Below are 23609 nucleotides of genomic sequence, written 5' to 3'. Positions count from 1 at the left end.
TTTGGGCATGTTTATAGTTAAAACTAGTTAAAAAGGAAGGACTAAGAGAATGTTTTAACATTCAATAAATTGATTTGAAAAACTATCAGCCGATTAGTCATTATATAGCCCTTTCCACTACCTTAGTTATTGGTATCGGTGAAATCTACTATCGGTCTACCTTTAATAAATATATACATATATACAGTATATAGTATATATACACAGTTGCAATCAAAATTATTCAACCTCCCTGACTTGCAAGACATTCTGGTGAAAAACACATCAACTAAAATCACATTTGGTTAATACACATTTGAGTGATTATTCAACCCACAAAGTCAGTATTTTGAGGAGAATCATTTAACCTTTGTAATATCCAATAAATGTTTCAGGTGAGTGTTTCAAGCTTCTGACACCTCTCTATTTGAATCTTAACCCATTTCTCATGTGCAAAAGCTTCTAGCTCATTGACATTACTTGCTTTCTATGCTGCCACTGCTTCCTTTAAATCCCACTAAAGACACTCAAACCAGCCCATCTGGTACCAACAATCATGCCACGGTCCAAATCACTGAGATCACATTTTTTCCCCCCATTCTGATGGTTGATATAAACAATACCTGAAGCTCCTGACCCGTATATGTGTGATTTTATGCACTGCACTGCTGCCACATGATTGGCTGATTAGATAATCGCATGGATGATTGTTGGTGCCAGACGGGCTGGTTTGAATATTTTTGTAACTGCTGATCTCCTGGGATTTTCACACAGAACAGTCTCTAGGGTTTATTCAGAATGGTGCCAAAAACAAAAAACATCCAGTGAGCAGCAGTTCTGTGGATGGAAATGCCTTGTTGATGACAGAGGTCAACAGAGAATGGCCAGATTGGTTCGACCTGACAAAGTCTATGGTAACTCAGATAACCGCTCTGTACAACTGTGGTAAGAAGAATAGCATCTCAGAATGCTATTCTGAGATGCAGGTTGGTGCTAATTTGGCAGCATGAGGGGGACCTACACAATATTAGGCAGGTGGTTTTAATGTTGTGTATGTGATATACCTTGAATGCACTTTAAGTCATTTTTAATCAAATCATTTGCCAAATGCAAAAATTTTAATGTTTTGATGGTGTGTATACTGTTTTTCCTTTCTGTAATATGTCCATTGCATAGAAGCAGTTCACTTAGAATCCAAATGCGAAACAGACATGTGTGAGTCTGATTTTGGCAGCAAGTCTTTCCATTCTTAAAGGGAAACACTGAGTAAATATCTACCCCATCTACCTAAGTCTGTAGCTGCTTGAGAGACCTTGGGCCAGGACACCAATACTCTTGTTAAAAACTGCCAGCCATGTCCCAAATTCACCTCTTTACTGCACGGCAACTTTTTCCCATCTGGGTGCCAAACAGATGCACAACATAACAACGGCTACAGATCAGAGCAGGGAGAGATATTACAAATGCCATAGTGAACATTTTGATACATAGTGATTTTGTGATTTGTGAGGGGTTAAAAAATATTTTGATATCACTGGTGCATTAGAAGACATTTATCCTCCATGGACCAAACATGCAACTGCAAGCCTTCTTATGACTATATCTTGATGGCCACATTATTGAGTTCCACCATTACAAATAACATTTATAGAATGTTTCGGGTTCAATACAAGTTAAACTCAATCTACAGTGTTTGTGGCATAATGTTGATTACCACCAAAAAAAAATTTAATTGTCCCTCCTTTTCTTTCTGTATTTGTAGAGGAGGGGAGTTTAATCAGCTATCTGGGCTAATGAGACTGATCGCTGAGGAAACTGCATCATTAACTGCATCATTCTCACCTTGCAAGAGGGGACAGGGACAGGACATGGGCTAACTGCAGAATTTTAAAACTTAGGGTTAAGGGTTTAGAACAAATTCCTTACAAGAATGTTTGACAAATATCAATACAATGCTGCCTTGCAAGCACCTAAATGTACTAAAAGTTGCTTTGGGTTGTATCCTGCTTGATGTAGATGTCTTACAAGGTGGGCAATACACCCCTGGTGATCTGCTCAGCTGACCATACCACCCTCTCCAGGTCTTTGCAGTCCTGTGAGGTGCTGCTCTCATTCCAAGCAGTAATACAGTTTGAAAGAAATGTACTAAGTACTTACTGTGATTGAGAATGCATGTGTTGAAGTTCAAGGGTTCATGTTCATACAGTGTATAAAATAACTGTGGTAAGCTTAATATGCAGTGACACTTATAAGTAAGCCATTTGTAGGTTAATTTAGCTGAAAAGTGTACATACTGTGGCTCTGTAGCATTTTCAAACATTGCTTTGTTTGTTTGAGAATCCCGACCAGCCTGACATAGTAACATTGGCTCAACCAATGGCGTGAGTGTGGGGCCAGACAATCTTTTAGTCTGACCAACCAGAGACAGGGTGTGTGTTCGAGTTATTATTGTGCCACTAGCAGTGCAGAAATTATACACTTTACCTTATGAAGTCAGTTGTGATTTATGGATTATAAAGTTATCTAACTTTTTTCCTGGAACTCCATGTCTGAGTGTTTATCATGTCGTTTTGTCGTGAACCATTAACCAAGTGACCATGAACCTCAAACACAATTAACAATCACAGTAAATCAAAGTTATTGGCTCATTAAAATCATATCAGTTCATTAGGGAAACCTGGAAGATGAGATCTCTCCTGTTGTCCTGCACATGTTGTCTCCTCTTATTTCCAGTCCTCTGTGTCCATCGGTTTAGTTTTCAACAAGACGGTACTGTATGTCTGCCACTTTAATTAGGCCTGATTCAATACTAATCACATCTGCCCAGTGATTATGATTATCTTATGTTCCGGCAACATATCTCAAGCTTTGATTACACCCTTGAGAAAGCAAGACAACAAACATACAGATATAGGGGCTGATTGGACGACACTCTGAACTACTTGATTTGATTGGTCAACTGCTGCATTTTGTGGTCTATTATTTTTGGATAATGTCCGCATAACTTAAACAGAGACATACATATCTGTGCTAGTTTCATGTCACTTTCTCAGTGGCGGAGCTAGGGGCTACCCCATTGGCCACCCCGCTCGCAACTGCCGCTTTGGTCATTTTTTGTCTTGGGCACAATTTAGTTTTTAGAGGTGGAACTGTCTCTGTACAACTGCAACACACAGGAGTCTTAACATGTACGCACACCAAGATCGCCGCACCTCTCTGTCCCAGGTGTCACTATATATATAAGGTCATATAACACATTCCTGTTAGGTTCATTGTTGTACACATCTATTATGCATGCCTATACATCTGTGGTCTATACATTATCTATATACTACAGTTACTTGATTACCATAACAATATCAAAGCTCTGCTTGTCAGTTAAACTGAGAACACACACACAGGGTTAGCCTTGTATCAGCTAGGGAGAAATGGAAGCAATAAAGCCCTTTTTACCGCAGTGACAGGAAATGATGCAGCAACATAGAATGGAATATACTGAGGCAAAGTGACAAGTGTCTTTAAAATGGATCCTGTTTTCTCCTTCAGATAACAGTTAAAGTGGTCAGTGTGATGCGGCTTGTTGTACGTTGATATATAGAGGTTATTTATAGAAATCGAGAAATGTGGACACTGGCCAATGACCCTAACATTGGTATCAAACAGACACAGACATATTCAGTATTCAGTTGCACATTCAGTCACATACACACTAACACACAAGCTAATGTACATGCCTTGTACAATAAGGGTGATGCTGACTAACTCATAATGAAATTTAATTAAGAAATAATTGCTGCTGAAACAGAAGGTTTTAACACATAAAAGGAACAATCGATATTGAGTGCTGTTAAAACCCTCTCCGCTTTTAGTCCCTGCTGTGCTAACAAGAATCAGAGCGGTGAGCAAAGTCATTAAATAAGGCTCAATTAAAGTATTTGGAGCATTTGTTGAATTTGTTTTTCTTGTTTAACTTTAGTAAACAAAGTTATTAAAATTGACTAGAGGAATATGGTATTGTGTTAGGAGAAGGTGTTATGACTTCTATTTTGTCAAATTAAGTCTCATTCCTGTCTAAAAGATCACACAAAATAAAAATGAAAAACAAATTAACATACATTCAAAATTACCATATAATAAAACAAACTAAGGTTTCAAGGAAGTCTTTCAAGGTCAACAAGTGTAAAGCTACTAGCTCCTTCATAAGTCTGTTTTCAGTTCCAAAGAGTAACATTGTACACTGTTGGTGAAGCACAAACACAATCACTGGAATCAATTAATAACGCAATATAAACGATTTAGGCTTACTTATAAAATCTCTAAAAACTCCTTTATCAAAGAGGAAGTCAGTTGTTACCCTTGATTCTTTGAATCTATTTCATTCTCCTGAGCTTCTGCCCACCATCAGTAGACAATCAATAACTTAATTAATAAAGCCATTCAGTCGCCATTACACATTAGCAAGACTTGCCTCGCTACTATGGCAACTGCTCAGTGTCCGTCCGTCCTTCCGTCCATCTATCTAGCTAACTCTGAATGATTACCATCTTTTTTTTACCATGGTATATACATTGTCCTCCGCAGCACTTCAAAGAACACCATGGTACTACAATACATAGGCATTGCTATACCCTAATTAGGAGGGCTACAGCTTAGTTCTGTAATCTCGTTTAACAAAGAGAGAAAGGGGCAGGCTTATTTATGAGTAAAAGTGACTGATGACACTACAATCACTTCCGGATGTAATCGAATCACTTATAATTATTTTAAGGCTAATATCGTTGCTATTTTTATAGTCATGCACAGCAGTTTATAAAATTAAAGCTATGCTTTGTTGTCATATGTGGGGAAACGCAAATGATGCTTAAACACTCTTAATTCTTTTAGTAGATTTGTACACACGCAGATTTTAATAAAGCATTATTAGACTTGTTTCGGTTGTGAATGACTCTGTGCTTTATCAATGGTTTAATGTCTCAAAACACATAAAAGACATTTATTTGTTGCCACCTACTGCCATAAAAGTGTGATTTACAAAATGGTCACTGAATGAATTATGCCAAAATGAACAAAGCTGAACTAATCTTTTGAACTATTTCAAAAAGACTCGAGTCACAAGCTAATGACAGACAGAAAAACATAATCTGGAGTTAAAGGTGCTGTAAGCAATTTTAGCCATTCTACTGCCATGAGACTGAGCTGTTGAATTAGCTACACCCCCTCTTTCCAAAACCCCACACTCCAAAGACACCAAATGAGCTTTATTGAGACTGACATTGTGCAGAAACTGTTGTTAAAATCAACAGCAGCAAAACAGTGCCTTCAACTGATAACTGTTATGAGCAACATGGCATAAAAATGTCATTAAGCCTCAATAATTCGCTGCAACTACTACACTATGAGAATGTGAAAAATGATTGACAGGATGAAAGCGTCAGTGACCGTGGCATTGGGACACATTTTTGTTTGCTGTTTACAGAGTCTGGAGATTTCACAGAGACAGATGAGATATCTCACAATACTTACTGTATTTCTTCAATATCTTTCAGGGAGTAGGAACATTTTTTGCATACCTTTCCATGAAAAAAATCACTTACAGCAACTTTAATTCACTCCACTACATAAATGTGAAATTTATAGTAATAATAGGCTTTTGTGTTGTTTGATATGAATATGAGAAGAATGTATCTAAGATTGTTTAGACAGAGGGAAAGGGAAGAAGAAGGAAAAAGGAAGTGGGAAAAAGAAGAAGGGGAAAAGAAGAAAAAAAAAAGAAACAGGAAATAAATGGGGGAACTTAAAATAATGACGTTAAACACAAATGGCTTAAATAGCCCAATAAAAAGAAAGTACTCCAGAAACTTAAGATACATATATACAGGTGCATCTCAATAAATTAGAATGTCTTGGAAAAGTTCATTTATTTCAGTAATTCAACTCAAATTGTGAAACTCGTGTATTAAATAAATTCAATGCACACAGACTGAAGTAGTTTAAGTCTTTGGTTCTTTTAATTGTGATGATTTTGGCTCACATTTAACAAAAACCCACCAATTCACTATCTCAGAAAATTAGAATACATCATAAGACCAATAAAAAAAAACATTTTTAGTGAATTGTTGGCCTTCTGGAAAGTATGTTCATTTACTGTATATGTACTCAATACTTGGTAGGGGCTCCTTTTGCTTTAATTACTGCCTCAATTTGGCGTGGCATGGAGGTGATCAGTTTGTGGCACTGCTGAGGTGGTATGGAAGCCCAGGTTTCTTTGACAGTGGCCTTCAGCTCATCTGCATTTTTTGGTCTCTTGTTTCTCATTTTCCTCTTGACAATACCCCATAGATTCTCTATGGGGTTCAGGTCTGGTGAGTTTGCTGGCCAGTCAAGCACACCAACACCATGGTCATTTAACCAACTTTTGGTGTTTTTGGCAGTGTGGGCAGGTGCCAAATCCTGCTGGAAAATGAAATCAGCATCTTTAAAAAGCTGGTCAGCAGAAGGAAGCATGAAGTGCTCCAAAATTTCTTGGTAAACGGGTGCAGTGACTTTGGTTTTCAAAAAACACAATGGACCAACCGCAGCAGATGACATTGCACCCCAAATCATCACAGACTGTGGAAACTTAACACTGGACTTCAAGCAACTTGGGCTATGAGCTTCTCCACCCTTCCTCCAGACTCTAGGACCTTGGTTTCCAAATGAAATACAAAACTTGCTCTCATCTGAAAAGAGGACTTTGGACCACTGGGCAACAGTCCAGTTCTTCTTCTCCTTAGCTCAGGTAAGACGCCTCTGACGTTGTCTGTGGTTCAGGAGTGGCTTAACAAGAGGAATACGACAACTGTAGCCAAATTCCTTGACATGTCTGTGTCTTGATGCCTTGACCCCAGCCTCAGTCCATTCCTTGTGAAGTTCACCCAAATTCTTGAATCGATTTTGCTTGACAATCATAAGGCTGCGGTTCTCTCGGTTGGTTGTGCATCTTTTTCTTCCACACTTTTTCCTTCCACTCAACTTTCTGTAAACATGCTTGGATACAGCACTCTGTGAACAGCCAGCTTCTTTGGCAATGAATGTTTGTGGTTTACCCTCCTTGTGAAGGGTGTCAGTGATTGTCTTCTGGACAACTGTCAGATCAGCAGTCTTCCCCATGATTGTGTAGCCTAGTGAACCAAACTGAGAGACCATTTTGAAGGCTCAGGAAACCTTTGCAGGTGTTTTGAGTTGATTAGCTGATTGGCATGTCACCATATTCTAATTTTTTGAGATAGTGAATTGGTGGGTTTTTGTTAAATGTGAGCCAAAATCATCACAATTAAAAGAACCAAAGACTTAAACTACTTCAGTCTGTGTGCATTGAATTTATTTAATACACGAGTTTCACAATTTGAGTTGAATTACTGAAATAAATGAACTTTTCCACGACATTCTAATTTATTGAGATGCACCTGTATATATATATATATATGATGATATGTGATATATATATACACACACACACACTACCGGTCAAAAGTTTTGAAACACTTACTCATTCTTTATTATAATTTCTTTTTTTTTTTTTTTTTTTTCACATTTAGAATAAGAGTAAAGTCATCAAAACTATGGAATAACATAAATGAAACTATGGGAATTATGTTGTGACTAAACAAAATCCAAAATAAATCAAAACTGTGTTATATTTTAGCATCTTCAAAGTAGTCAGCCTTTGCCTAGAATTTGCAGACATGTACTCTTGACATTTTCTCAACCAACTTCTTGAGGTATCACCCTGGGATGCTTTTTAAACAGTATTGAAGGAGTTCCCATCTATATGCTGGGCACTTATTGGCTGCTTTTCTTTATTATTTGGTCCAAGTCATCAATTTCAAAAACTTTTTTTTGTAAATTAAATTTTAGTTTTATAATGAAATAAATTAATATGGTGGCACAATTATATTTTTGTCTACAAAACTAATTTCAAACATTTAAGGATACACCTTCAGATCAAAAGATTTTTAAGATCATGAGAAACATTTCAGTCAAGTGTTTCAAAAATTTTGACCGGTAGTGTGTGTTTGTGTGTGTATATATTTTTTTATTTTTTTTTTATTTTTATTTTTTTACAAGAAACGCACTTAAATAGAGGAACATCTAAAATTAGAAAAGTTAGCTTCAGCCCAAGTATTCACATCATCTTTTACATCAGCAAAAAGAGTAGCAATATTGATTAAAAAAAAATTAGGATTTTAGGAAGGAACTCTGTACGATAGATAAGGAGGGAAGATATGTGATAGTGAGATGGGATTTAGAAGGACAATTAATAATTAGAGAGAAGTTAAACCTAGAAAATAAATTAAAACATTTACATGAGGAGCATGAGAAAAATAAAAAGGTTTATGAAGAGTTAAAGAATGTAAAGGAGGCATTAGACAATAATTAGTGTATTAATAGTAATATTCTCTTTGAGTACAAAAACAGTAACAATAGCGAATGTTTAACACTATAGTAAAATAATTGATCATGTGACTTACTAAATGAATAATATTACTCTCACCTGTGTGAAGCTTGTTTGTTACTCTCCCTGAGGAAGGCTCATGCCGAAACGCATAGGAGAGCTGTTTTAACTTTTGTATTAAGCCATGTAATAATAAGGGCTTTTTAATTAGAGTGCCATGGTTATCCAGCTTTTTGTTTTTGGAAAATTAAACGGTACTTGAAGTCTTTAATCCTCCCTACAGTTTCAAGTCAACATAATAAGGTATTAATCCGTCCAATAACAGAGGAAGAGATTTTAATAGTTATTAAAAAGAGTCAAATGGAAAAATGTCCAGGAAATTATGGATTTACAAATTAAATTTTATAAAGAATTTCATGATTTATTGTCCCCAATTCTGGTTGAAGTTTTTCATTGGATTTTAGAGAGAGTGGCCACAGACAATTAAGCTATTATATCAGTAATACCAAAAGAAGGAAGAGATCCCACACACTATTCGTCCTACAGACCAATATCTCTTGTAAATGTAGATCAAAAGTTGCTTACACCAATAATAGCTACAAGACTTGTTAAAATAATTCCAACAATAATTGGTTTAGACCAAACTGGATTTGTGAAAAGTCATTTATTGTTTGATAATGTGCGACGAACACTTAATCTTATCGATTATGCAACAAAAACTAAGCAACAAATGTTAATGATTACTTTAGATGCTGAAAAGGCATTTGACAGGGTACTATGGCCCTTTATTTTTGAAACATGCAAAGCATTTGGTTTTGATCAGAATTGTATTAAATTAAAGAAATATACAATCAACCAAATGCAAGAGTGAGGGTCAATGGAACTCTTTCAGAGAAATTTGAATTAAACAGGGGGACAAAACAAGGGGACCCCTTGTCACCTCAGATATTTGCTTTATGTATATAGCTTTTAGCACTAAGTATACAAATTAATTCTAGAGTGAAAGGTCTTAAAGTAGAGGATGAAGAACATAAACTTGCATTGTATGCAGATGATGTCATAATGTTTTTAACAGAATTAGAAACTTCACTACCTGCAGTAGAGGAGACAGATCTGTATGGAACTTTGTCTGGATATAAATTAAACTTGAATAAGACAGAAGCAGACAAATTAAAAGAGGATTAAAAAAAATTGTATTAAGTGGAATCGAACAGAAATAAAGTACTTGGGAGTGATAATTCCAAACAATTTAGATCATTTGTATAAGTGTAATTATGGCATATTAGAAAATACAATAAGACAAGATTTTAAAAGGTGGAAAATATTATCATTGCCCTTTTTTTTTTTTGAGAAAATAAATACAATTAAAATGAATGTTCTTCCAAGATTCTTATTTTTGTTTCCAAATTTAGCAGTATATATAAATTGTAACAGTTTTAAAAATTGGCATAGTCTCTTTAGAAAGTTTATTTGGGATGAAGGGAAACCAAGAGTAAAACAAGTATCTTACAATAAAGTAAAGGAATGGGTGGATTGGCGATGCCCAATTTGGTGAATTCCTATTATGCATCACAGATTAAGCCAATCTTGAATTGGATGCATAATGATAACAATTCACAGTGGAAGTGTATGGAGACTGGGTCAGTTGATGGAATTGATATTTTATTGGAAAAATACAAATTTGGGTAATAGATTTTATTGTATAGGTGAAACTTTTAAATGTTGGAGAAGAATTTGTAAAGTAATGAATATTAAGGATCAAGAGATGGTTTGCTTAAGAGAAATTTCACGAGATCCAGACTTTGCCCCAAATGACTTTGAAGATGTTTTCAATGTTTGGCCTAGTAAAGGACTTGTAAGATTTTGTCAGATCTATGATGAAAAGAGAATACAGACATTTGAGAGCATAGTACAAAATTAGACATTATCTAGAAAACTATTTTATTGATACATACAAATAAGAAGCTATTTGAAATATGAAATCAAAATAAAAAAATTAGACGATATTCACCCCCTTTTGCGGTACATGATTAAAGCAAGTAAAACTAACAAATTAGAAAATTTAATAGGACAAATATATAAAATATTTCCAGAAATTAATGATGAGACATTACATAAAATTCAAGTAAAATGGGAAATAGAATTAGATAAAAAAAATAAAAATAAAATAGATGGGGACCGGAAACAAAGTTTTAAAGAAGTATTTATAACTACACAATCTCCATTCTGGCAAGAATATGTTTGGAAAATGGACATGAGATATTTTATAACACCAGAAAGATCATCAAAATATAACCAGCTATCCTCAGGATGTTGGAGAGGGTGTGGTGAGCTCAAGGCTCATCATACACATATTTTTTACTCTTACAAAATATAAAAGTATTCTGAATAGAAGTCATTCAGACAATAGAACAAACTTTTAAGAAATCAAACATTCTAAAAGTGCAAAATATAGTTTTAGGTATATGTCCTACATTTCTTAACAGAGATGAGTTATATTTATTTAGAATATTGAGAATTGCAGCATTTAAAGCAACAACAAGACTTTGGAGAAGACAAGAATACCCTGTCTTAAAAGACTGGCTGGAGTTAGTTTTTAAAAGTTTATTCTATGGAGATGATAACATATTAAATTAATGATAAAAGAAAGATAAAAAAAAAAAAAAAGATGGGCACCATTGAAATTAAAGTAGAAAGATAAAAAAGTAAATCATTAATAGACTAAATTATTTTGTCTGTTTATGTACTACGTTTATGTATTATGTTCATGTATTATGTGTATAGGTGTATGATATAAGTATGTGCATACGATTTAACTTTTGGACATACTGTATACATTAACTTATTTGCTTAATTATTAATTGATTGTTGTTGTTTTAGTTTTATATATATATATATATATATATATATATATATATATATATATATATATATATATATATATATATATATATATACACACACATACACACACACACACACACACACACACACACACACACACACAAGGGGCCAAGATTTTGTTCTTATGGAAAGAAACTGGTACTTTCACCATAGTGGCATTCAGCTGATCACAATGTATAGTCAGGACATTAATAACGTGATAAATTACTGTTACAATTTGAAAAAAAAATTCAGAACTTCAAACTTAAACTACTTCAAAGAGTTCTCATCGAAAATCCTCCACGTGCAGCAATGACAGCTTTGCAGATCCTTGGCATTCTAGCTGTCAGTTTGTCCAGATACTCAGGTGACATTTCACCCCACGCTTCCTGTAGCACTTGCCATAGATGTGTCCGTCTTGTCGGGCACTTCTCACGCACCTTACAGTCTATCTGATCCCACAAAATTTCAATGGGGTTAAGATCCATAACACTCTTTTCCAATCATCTGTTGTCCAATGTCTGTGTTTCTTTGCCCACTATAACCTTTTCTTTGTTTTTCTGTTTCAAAAGTGGCTTTTTCTTTGCAATTCTTCCCATAAGGCCTGCAGCCCTGAGTCTTCTCTTTACTGTTGTACATGAAACTGGTGTTGAGCAGGTAGAATTCAATGAAGCTGTCAGCTGAGGACATGTGAGGCAACTATTTCTCAAACTAGAGTCTCTGATGTACTTATCCTCTTGTTTAGTTGTACATCTGGCCTTCCACATCTCTTTCTGTCCTTGTTAGAGCCAGTTGTCCTTTGTCTTTGAAGACTGTTGTGTACACCTTTGTATGAAATCTTCAGTTTTTTGGCAATTTCAAGCATTGTATAGCCTTCATTCCTCAAAACAATGATTGACTGACGAGTTCCTAGAGAAAGCTGTTTCTTTTTTGCCCTAATATTGACCTTAAGACATGCCAATCTATTGCAAAAAAAATAATAAAAAATCCTAGAATCACCCTTGCTACCATAATACTTTTTTGTTAGTGTATTTTTGGTAATAGGATTTGGTTATTCTTTTGCAGATTCAGTGTGCCAACAATAAATAGGTCCTTAGACTCTTGCAGACTCACACAGCGGCCTTGAGGAGGGTTGGGTGAGACGGCGGCAATGATAGCAGGGCTTTTGCTATCATTCCCTCCATTAAAGCAACCTGTGGTCCTCAAGGTTTTTAAATGCATTAATCCTTTGGCCATATCACTAAATCAAGAGTTGAACTGGAGACAAAGAGCACGCCACAGTGTTTTGAAGGGGTGATTTCTAAAAATACCCTGCGTAACATAACTGTCCTGTAAATAGGCTCTATACAACAGTGTCAAAGACACTGTCACCTCATCTATTCCACTATACAGTTCAATGGACCTATACAAGTATGTTTTCTATCATGGTGGGGGCATTCCATTGACTTCTATTGTTTTTATGCTAAGCTAATAATATTTTCTATAGCTTAAATGTAATCTTTTAACCCTCATAGCTATATTTTGGCATTTTTATACTTTTATCAAAACATATTACTATGAATATTTAGCCATTTTCTGGTCCCCATGTAGTCAATGTAGTCAAAACCTTACCCCCACACACATATTGTACACAACCCAGAACAGACCAGCTCACATAAAACGGTTTATATTTCAATAATACGTGTCAGCTATAAATCATACACAAAGTGTTTTAGGAACTTCAGAGGGATCATGGCAAAATATTCCCGGCACCTCTCATTTACTGCTTCCCTTTTAGCCGGACTGATAAGGAACATTCAAATACAATCATCTGTCACTTCCCCAACAAGCTATATTGCCATCTGACCCCTTTACTCTGTGGTTTTATGATATAATGTGTGTATATTACAAAGTGTGCTTTGCCATGCTGCTGACAGCCAGAGGTCTGTTTTATGGCCCCTTCTGAATGAATGAGCTTCATGTTTTTTTCCAGGTATTCAATGATGACTCGCTCTTACAGTTGCAGGCGGGCGCTCACACACTCACACAAAGATATAATGCATCTGTGGTATAAAAGAGGTATTGAACTGGAATCGAATGTTAGGGATCTTGTCCTTTGACCTTAATGATATCAAGTTTATGTGTGAGAGATAAGGCACAAGACAACCTAGTCTACTTTTAATTTCACACAGCTGCTAATCAAAAATGCTTTCTCAGCAACAGGGCCATTCAGTCTATGGAGTTTGAATGGCCATGATGCTTCTGTGCAAGAGTGAGAGAAACAGGGAGAGAGAGAGAGAGAGCGAGAGAGAGAGAGAGATAGAGAGAGAGAAGAGAGGGGAAAAACACTGAAATGAGCAAAGATGACGTTATAGGTGAGGGAAGGGCACAGCAGAGGTTCATCAGGGCAAGAATTACACATGAAGAAATTATGTGATGGAGAAAAGTGAAAAAAATAAAATGAAGGAAAACCAACTGTGATGGAAACAGAGTGAGTCAGGAGGTGAATGCAGTGTTTGTGACTGCAGGAGACAGGATCATGGGAGAAATTAGTGTTGATGAAAGGTGGGGACAATTAGATTGCACTGAATGACACAGGAAACCAACACAACATTTGCTTTGGTTCTTAATGAACTTGATGAAGAAATGCTGTCATTTTCATCTCACAGTATTTGCCAAGATTAAATGGAAGAGGAATATCACATAAAATAAAGAGTTACAGATGGGGGGGGAATGTAAAAAAATGTAAGTTAAACTGAAGAACAAATATTGAAGTTTCTGCACTATTTCTAGGTCACAAATCAAATATAAGCAAATTGTGACATTGACCATGTTAACTCCATGTACAACAGATTTCCTTGCCTCCATTGAAGCACACAAGAAGCTCTTTGGAACATTCTCAAATCATGATGAGATAACATGGACCATCAGGTTTTGCACAAACTTGTGGACTCAGTACCAGCTCGAGTGCATGCTATTATTAAAGCGAAAAGAGGCATGAATTCTGAAATTCATATTGATTTGAATGATTTCCCTTTTTTGATCAAATTGCTATACTAACATTGTCAAAAGTAATGTTAACATATGCAATTAATTAAAAAAGTTTAACACGTAATTTTTTTTTAAATTGCAATTAACGCATTTACTTAAAGCTATTTGTTGTTCAAAATACGCCTAGTGTAGTTGGAAGTTGTGACAGAAATCAAGTATTTTTCTGCCTAAGTAAGGCGTATTTTAATTACCACAGACACACATCTTAACAGGAGCAAGTCTTAACTATCACCAAAACGGAAAATGAGATGTTTTTGTCTGCAAGCGCTTTTCATGTGGAGTTCAAAGCGGCACTTGACGCTGGCACTGAGGCCTCGATGTGAATCATAAACGCGGCTTCACGATTGCAAAGCGGATAGCCACAGTCTGCCGGCTGATTAATATTGTGGAGGATGAGAGTTTAATAGATGTAATGCCCATTGCAATGAATATGCAACCCATGTGGGAACTAATTCTTTCAATTAGTCTAACCCCCACTTAGACTTTGGGAAACGTTTAATGTTACTTGAATTGGTGTTATTTTAGTGCATTTCTATCTTTATACTGTGGAAGGCTTTGCTTGTAAAATGTTAATAAAGCACTATATTGTTACATATTGTTCTGTTTTCTTTCCTAAGAAGGAAATAAATGCATTTTAACAGGAAAATAAATATATTTAGAGTCAAATTTCATCACTTTCAAAATCTGCAATTATTGAACAAAAAATTAAGTGATTAATCGAGATTAAAAAAAAATTATCGACTGACAGCACTACTAACAGTAAAATAATGACAAATGTATTCAAATGCAATAGAAAAGTGCAAAATAAAAGCATTGCATACGTGGATTCAGACTCTTTGGACCCTACTGTATCTACCATAATAAAACAGGCGACAAGTCTTACTTGGGCACTGTAGAGCCTAACAGTTAACGACATTTTACTTTCCTGCCCAAACCAGGTCTAACAACAGCTTAGAAGAACAAATTATACTCTGAAGTGCTGTTTTGCTCTATTAAGCCCTCTTGAATAAACTTGAATTCTATCAACTCTTTGATTTTAAACTAGACCCTAATGGAAGTCATTACCAAGCAATCAACACTTTGTTAAAAACAAGAGCGTGCAATAACCTTCACTGAAAGCCTAAAGTTCTAAATGCCATTAGAACAAGCAGCCTTCAAGGTGATTTAAAGTACAGTGTTTACAACTGTGTACTGCTTAAGACTTATTCAAACAAAGCGGAATTGAAAAGCCTGATAGTTATAGAGTTTCATGGAGTGCTAATGTGAGCTAATGAACAGGACAGAGCTGGTATACAGTGAATGAAACAGTGATCCAAGCTGGGTCGCCTCGCATTGATTTGGGTTACCATGCCAGTTATCGATGTGATCTATGCAAATGGGACCCCACACGGTACCTGGAAACACAAACGGTTTCAAGCCGCGTGACACCTGTGTGAAAGAGTGTGTTTGAAAGTGTATTTGTATGTACTTATGCAGTCAAATCTGTTTTTAATGAATGATTAAACAAAGTGTACACTAGGGCCACTGTTGGTGATAATCATGCCATCTAATATGGTGTAACGCAAATACAGTGAACAGTCAGTAGCTATAGAAGCCCAGTCAGACTAGAAATAAATGATAGTTAATTACCCGATTAGCACTCTCATCCTCTGAGATTTTCTTCTATATAAGATCTGATCTGGTTGACTCTGACTAGGGGAGTATGTTGAAAACTATCTAGCTCTAGCTCTGTCTCTCTCTCTTTCTCTTTGTTTACTCTTTGTTTGCTTTACAGGGATGTAGAGTGTTTGTTTTAAACTCTTTGAACATGCCTTTATGGACTGCCTCCACACAGGAAAGAAAAATTACAAATGAGATCTTAATATTTCAGCAATGATATTAAATGGAGAGCAAAGACACATTCTGCTGAAGCATTTTTTCTTATTAGAATCTAGTCCACTCCAGAGTGTACTCTAGAATTTCAGAAAAGATATCAACAATGTCTCAGATTTGCTAAGACACCAAAGTATGCAATCAAAGTCTGAGATCTCAATCTGATCTCAAAAATGCCTCATGTTCTTCCAAGACCAAATTATCTGAGCTATTTATCTACATTAATTTGTGTCTAATTTTATTTCTCCTAAGGTATTAAAAGGGAAACAAGTGAGACAAAGTTGATGCTTAGGTTGATTTCTATAAAGCTGTTCACAGGGGGAAAAAACATTACGGCATTACTTTCTGAAAAGCTGCTTTGAAACTATGTGTATTGGGAAAGTGCCATACAAATAAAAATTACTTTACTTCAATGACACAAAGAACTTCATTAAGTTTCCTGAATTATGAAAGAGCAACATTAGAGAAACAAAACATTCTTTGTGGGCGTAGTATGACAAGGAAGACAGAGTGCTTTTTTTTGACAGGCTGTGAAGTTACAAATGAGCACACCTTCAATTGCGTCACAAGAATCTGTCCTTCACGATATACTGACCCAATTACAACCTACTCCGGCATGGTGTGGGACGACAATAAATACATACATTTGTACATACAATGACCTAGATAGCTATAAACCTGACAAATACACACTAAAACAGACAGCCAGATACCTCTGCCCATCTTGCAGGTCATCCATAAAGTCCACCAGCTAATAACAACACAAGAGCCGTCTAGAGCAGGGTGAGAAAATAGAAAAGTTCACCCACCGTTCATTTCTTTTCTCCCTCTCTCTCTCCTTCTGCCGTCTGGACTTGTGCAGTAGTCCTATCAGAATGACAGCAGCCCGAATGCCAGCTTTTTTGGAGTTTACTTTGGCTTCAGAATCCGACATGCTGTCCGGCCCACGCTCTGGGCTCAGACTTTGGACCAGGACTGTCCTGTGTTATTCTGGCACAACCAAGCTCTCTGCCACAGGCTGTGGAACTGAGAATATACATCTCCGTGTACCTCTCTCCTTTTCATGCTCTCCCTCTCTCTCTCTCTCTTTTCTTTCCTTACTCCCTCCTTCACCAGTTCTCATTGCCTTCCCATGTCTGATAGGCAGAATACAATTTTAACTCCTCCCCCCCCTCCCCCTCCTAAAATATCTCTCTCTCTCTCTCTCTCTCTCTCTCTCTCTCTCTTTCCATTCATTTTCCATCTGTTCATGGGCTTCTCAACTCTCTGCTGCCAGACCTTTTCACTGGACAACCTAACCAGAGTAAAACTATTTGTAGAGTAAAAACTAAACTAAAACGAAAAGACAATTTGAAAATATTTAGTTCTTTGTTTTTTGAGAAAAACTATTTTTTTAATCTAGTTTTCACTCTAGCTTTATTTTTTCAGTATTTTCTGGATCCAGTATAGTTTTAAAATTGAAGTATACTGTATTTAGTTTTAAGTTTAGTTTTAGTAAAAGTATAGGCTGCAAAAGTATATGCTTAAACTGATATAAATGTCCTTTTAAATTCAGATAGGAAACTCTACATTGTGCAGGCCGATAGGTTCAGTTCCCGACATGCCTCAACGTAAACCAATCAGGGAAATACACTTTCTGACAAAACTTAGCAGTGCAGCCTTGCATAGCTTTCCCCCTCCTCCCCAGCTCCAGTCTATTATAAACTAATCCAAGAGCTGTCCTCACTGAATTTAAGTAAGGAATAATGTACAGTCAGCCGCTCATTACAAAATAAACCCAACAGGGTGGTCAGGGTCTTATATCACCCTGATGGGATTTATTTAGCGATAATGACTAGCTGACTGTGCATTATCCTGCTTATTTCATGCCTACTAACCAAGTAAATAATTAAATGGACATTAATTATTGCTTTGCATTTCAATAATGCTATTATGAGAGAAGAAAAAGATCACAGAATCTCCAGAAATGGCTGAATTCCACCTCCGGTTTGAGTTCTGTTGGTGTTTGTACTGCGGAAATTACTGACTATACATTATCCCACTTATAACATGTGACGAGGAGGAGGGCATGACGGGCCGTGAGGATGCACCCTAGAGGGAAAGAGAGAGACGCACGCAGCCGCTGTGTGTGTGCGTCAATAATTTGTTATGCTGAAAAGCAGTTTTATGTTGTGTTGTGTTTAATTAAAAGTCTTTTTGGTTCCCGCTTCCTCCTGTCCGATTAACAAGAGGCTTGTCTGCCACACTGGTGCCGAAACCCAGGATTGGTGGAAGATGCGCCGTCAGATAGCCCTCGCCGCTGACAGAGGGTCGCAACGCAGAGGATACACTATCCGGTGGTACTGGAGCAATTCGACAGGAGGCGGAGGAGCCTACTGCCATCCGCCACGAGACGGAGGAGCCTGCTGCCGTCTGCCAGGAGGTGAAGTCCAGTGCCATCGCCCGGTGTCGCGGAGGATCGCTGCACAGCTGGATAAAGACCGAATGGCAGCGTGGTCGGGAACTGGAGTGTTTTTTTTCCTCTCTCTCTCCGCTCTCCCTCTCTCAGGCTCTCCCTCTCTCTTTCTCTCTCCTCTCTCCCTCCCTTCATTCCCAGGAGGTGGGGAAGTCCAGCCGGCGGCGGAACGGCCAAAGGGGCAACTCCTCCCCTCCACGAAGTGGGGGGGTAGGCCAGGCCAATTGGTTCCTTGGCCTGAATCGGGTGTTGGGGTATGTGACGAGGAGGAGGGCGTGGCCGGGCCGTGAGGATGTATGCCTGGTGCTGAGTTGCCCCAATCAGCAGGAGAGAGAGATAAGGAGGAGCCGGAGATGCCAGAGAGGGAGAGACGCACGCAGCCACTGTGTGTGTGCACGTCAATGTTTTGTTATGCTGAAAAGCAGCTTGTATTGTGTTTAATTAAAAAGTATTTCTGGTTGATAACCCAGTTCCCGCTTCCTCCTTTCTGATGAACAAGCGACTTGTCTGCCACAATGACTATCTGCCAAATTAATAAATAATTGAACATGAAATATTGATTTTAGTTCAAATATTTTAGCATGTATGATTGCAAAGTAATACCAGTAGGAAAGATGACTTGCAATACCCAGATGACTGGTTTTATCCCGGCCATTATGTGTGGCCTTTATTCAGAAATATCAAACTGCTGAGTGGCGTGATTGACCAATCAGAATAGAGTTTTCACAAAGAGTGGTGTAACAGATATGTTTAATGGCAAAACATATATCTCAGTGCTAACTAGTCGCTATGCTATAGTGGCATTTTCAAGTTTAATGAAGGCTGTTGTAAAGGTGTCAAATTTGAGAATATCCTGTGTGTCAAAAACTAAAGATGCGTCACATTTACCTTTGCGCGGAGAAATTTGTGGGCAAAATACATTCATCTCAACGGGAATCCGCACCATCACGAATTTTGTGCGCCGGACTTCTGGTGATAGAATTTTCTCTTGCAGATTTTGCGTGGAGTTCAAGCTTGTTGAAATCGGAGACGCAAATTCGTCATGTTGAGCAACAGGAAGTTGCTTGGTTTGGCAGTAACCTCTGTGTGGGAGCTGCTTCGCACACAACTATACTGAATATTCGTAAGGATTTCACTTTAATGGTGAGTTTCTTTTAAACTTCAATCTCCAGAGTTTAAAGTGCAGCATTAAAAAGAGGCTGCTTGGCAGTACGTTTCACACACGCTCAATATCTGCCCACACATTCTTCGCCCGCAGAATTTCGCCGTGCAAAGGTAAATGTGACAGCGACTTTAAACTAAAATTTATTTGTGATTATTTTTATTTTACTTTAGAGTCATGACAATCTATTTTAGTTTAATTTCGGTTTTCTCGTTTAGTTTTCATTTTAGTCATTTTATAACAATAATACTGAGTTCACCACAGTCTAAAAAAATCTGTTCTCTCCTGCCCTTCAAACTTAACTCATTTTTGTATCTTCCTGAATCTCAATTTGACCATATATGTTCTTGTTCTGTGCTTCAGTGAAGAAAAAAACTCTATTACCTGCCAGTCAGTATCCTTGACCTTCTCTCACATGTTCTATGACATTTCTAAGGATCACAAAAAGGCTTTCTGAAGATTCAGATGCATAACAAAGGTGGTTCAATTTACAGAAGTGACCTTCCTCTATCACGGTAAGAATTTTCATTATGTTCCAGTATGTCTGCATCTGTGTTTGCATGTGCTAAGGTCCAGCTTGAGGTACACATCGCCGTTTCCTCCCTCCAGCATCTCGTCTGACCTGTTCTTTATTTCTGTCTACCGTCCCTGTTTGTCATTCATCTTCTCTCTCTGTATGCTTTTCCAACCACTGCAGGAGGAAGTTACTTCCTCTTCTTCTGTCTGTCTGGTCTACTGGACCTGACTTCTTTCATACATGACTCACTAGTTGCCCAAAGCTTGCGTTCTTATAGTCTGTAGTTTGTATGAGCACCCAGCCAGACTTCTTGAATCTTTCTGGAAAAGATTTAGTAGCCACATCTGCAAAAACAGATGGCTTTCTGACATCTGAAACAAAAACTAAAATGCAAACAGTGGACAGCTGGTCATCTCTTAATAAATACGGATTAAAATGTTCTTTAAGCATCACCCATCATCGTCTTATCTATAAACCTTAGGAAATTTAGCCACATTGAAGTTGACATGAACGAAAATGGGGCTGTGAGAGGGACAGAAGTACAGTCCATTCAATATGTTGCACTGTTGTGTGACAAAGCACTGAAAATATGTCACATTTTCTGAGACTTGGGGGCCTGGCTAGCTCAGACAGCAAAGATGCTGACTACCACCCCTGGAGTCTTGAGTTCGAATCCAGGGTGTGCTGAGTGACTCCAGCCAGGCTTCTTAAGCAACTAATTGGCCGAATTGCTTGGGTGGGTAGAGTTGCATGGGTTACCTTCCTCATGGTCGCTATAAGGTGGTTCTTGCTCTCGGTGGGGCACCTGGTGAGTTGTGCATAGATGCCATGGCGATTAACATGTGCCTACATGGGTGCTATGTCTCCGTGGTATCGTGCTCAGTGAGCCACGTGATAAGATGGGTGGGCTGACTGTCTCAAAAGCAGAGGCAACTGAGATTCGTCCTCCGCCACACAGATTGACGCATGTAACTGTGCCACCACGAGGACTTAGAGAGCACTGGAAATTGGATGTGCCAAATTGAGATTTGACATTGGTTGTTAAAATTAGACCTGACCCCAGACCTTAAAAGGGCATTCAATGTGACAGTGATTTGCAGCAACAAAACAACCAGAAGCCATTCAATTTTTATTGAGAGTTGGCTATCTGAGGCAATGTCATAAATTTACATGACAAACAGAGTTCAACTTAATGCAAAACTTTATGCAATACAGCAACAACCAATCTGAATGCAGACACAAAAGTCTCCGATATACTTCATACAAAATCGAAGAACGAATGGGTGTAATGTAATTTCAAACCAAATCTGCCCAAAACAAAGTATTTTTTTAGTTTGTGTCGGTGGTTTGGAACAGCACGCCTGGGTGCACTTCTTCTTACTGCCATTGGTCCATGTCCTTGGTAGGTTTTTTTTTTTTGGTGATAGTTGGGTCAACTATTCCTTTAAGACAGCAACATATTGTTAAGTACAAGATATTGAACGGATGAACTTCTATCATTCCTGGCGAAATAAACACACTGTCTAATGTCTACTCTGAAGGTATATCTTTCAGTTAAGATACTAAAATCACTATTATTTTGTTTAAAAAAATGAATTTAGTAATATATTGTTGTCTAATAAAGTAATATGTCTAATAAGAGACAATAAGGCCAACAAAAGAACAATACTAGGAATGAGACAGCAACAACATGAACAAACAGCAGCTGTTACAACAAGTGTTTCAAAGAACCAGTATGCCCCTTCCCAGGGCCTTAGCAAGGAATTCTGGGCCCCGTGAATATATATTGCTCTGGGTCCCTTACCTATTAAAATAAGACAGTTTCATTAGAATCATTACCACCTTTCACCCCACTAGCTATGGCCCTGCCCCTTCCACAGACTCACGCTCCGGCTCTACCATTGTAACCATGCCTCAGATTCCCAAAATCTGCCACAAGTATCCTTGTCCCTATGGCAACCCTCTGAGTTTCCACCAGGGAAGGGGCTGGGTGACAAGCAAGCTGGGTCATGTGATCAGTGTGAGAGATAGTGGTATCTGTATCGATGGAGAGGTTCTGTGAAATGAATACATGAGATGTCTGGTGAGGAAGGTGGACAGTATCTTCTTGGCTAAGCTCTTAAAAGAGTTAGGAGGGAGGGAGGGAGGGAGGAGCGGAGAGAGAGATAGAGAGAGAGAATAACAAAGAGGCAGAGACATAAAGAATGGACACCAAATGACCTGAAGCTCCAAGCTAAATCTTTCAGAGAGTCACGCTGTAAAACATCATTTTCTTAATCAGCATTTTGTCTTGATTTCCAGTAAAAAAATCTCAACATCCTTAAAACTAGATACATTTACTTGAGAAGCTAAATTAAATATGATATTAAGTATTGTTTTAAGAGAAATAAAACAAAATGTAATTAAGTTTATGCTTAGAATAAAGACTATAAAGACTACTTGCAAATAAACATATTTCAAAGTGAAATTATTTTTCTTACCCCACTGGCAAATATGTATTTTTTTTATTTATTTATTAAAATTTTTTTTTAGAGTTATATTTCTCTGAAAACAAGATAAGATTTCTCTGAATTATCTGATGTTTTAAGGATGTTTAGATATTTTTACTGGAAAACAAGACAAAAATACAAAAAAAATAATAATTTTTTGCAGTGCACAAACACAAATGCATAAGCAAACACATCCCGCTCTCCTAATGCCACCGCATCTCCACACATACACACACTAGGGCTGGGCGACAGGACGATGTTATCGGATATCGACGATGTCTTACAAAGATTCTGATGCTGATTGCGACACTCAAAACAGATGATGATCAACAATATCGGGAAATGACAAAACCATGGATCTGGGAAGTCCCCAATTATATTAAACAGTAGCCCAGGGTGTGAAACTAGCACCCACAAAATGTGACGAGGCTGAATCCAGTTTGAAAGCCCCTCATCCAAATGTATTTCATGCGTGGGTAATTTTGCTCATCTGCCCGCAACAGGCGGGCAACCTGTAAGACATCTCGGAGTGACACATGACAAGAAATGCTGTTAGTCACAAAGACACGCACTTGAAGAAACACACTTTAATATATTTTTAAGAACAGACAAAAGAAAAGCCATCAATGCTTGTGTCTGATTCACTGTTTGTGTCTGTTTGAGGCATGCAGCACGAGCCTGTCATGTGGAACAAGTGCATGTAAAGAGTTCACTCTTTTTCTCTGTTTCATTCATCTGAAAACTGTTTGCAAGAATAATGTAATCTATAAGAATGCTGCACATTATCT

The 23609-nt window shown here is 37.4% G+C and overlaps 1 protein-coding gene across 4 annotated transcripts in view; it reads right to left on the bottom strand.

Moving 5' to 3' along the window:
- Positions 1-23609, bottom strand: part of LOC127422382 (rap1 GTPase-activating protein 2-like) — a 115102-nt gene that overhangs the window by 39551 nt on the left and 51942 nt on the right. For 3 of the 4 annotated variants that reach the window (XR_007894157.1, XR_007894156.1, XM_051665863.1), the window contains exon 1: positions 17008-17265. The exons of the other annotated variant lie outside the window; for it this stretch is intronic. Coding sequence is in view for 1 of the 3 variants with exons in the window: in XM_051665863.1 (XP_051521823.1) it covers positions 17008-17132 (125 nt within the window). In the remaining 2 variants the exon portion in view is untranslated. Of the gene's footprint in view, positions 1-17007; positions 17266-23609 lie in introns of those variants that run through there. 4 annotated transcript variants of the gene reach the window in all.

Source organism: Myxocyprinus asiaticus, chromosome 31 (genome assembly GCF_019703515.2).
Source record: "Myxocyprinus asiaticus isolate MX2 ecotype Aquarium Trade chromosome 31, UBuf_Myxa_2, whole genome shotgun sequence".
NCBI classification, from domain to species: Eukaryota; Metazoa; Chordata; class Actinopteri; order Cypriniformes; family Catostomidae; genus Myxocyprinus; species Myxocyprinus asiaticus.
Note: the sequence above shows the minus strand (reverse complement) of the source record. Positions and strands in the feature narration are given on the sequence as shown.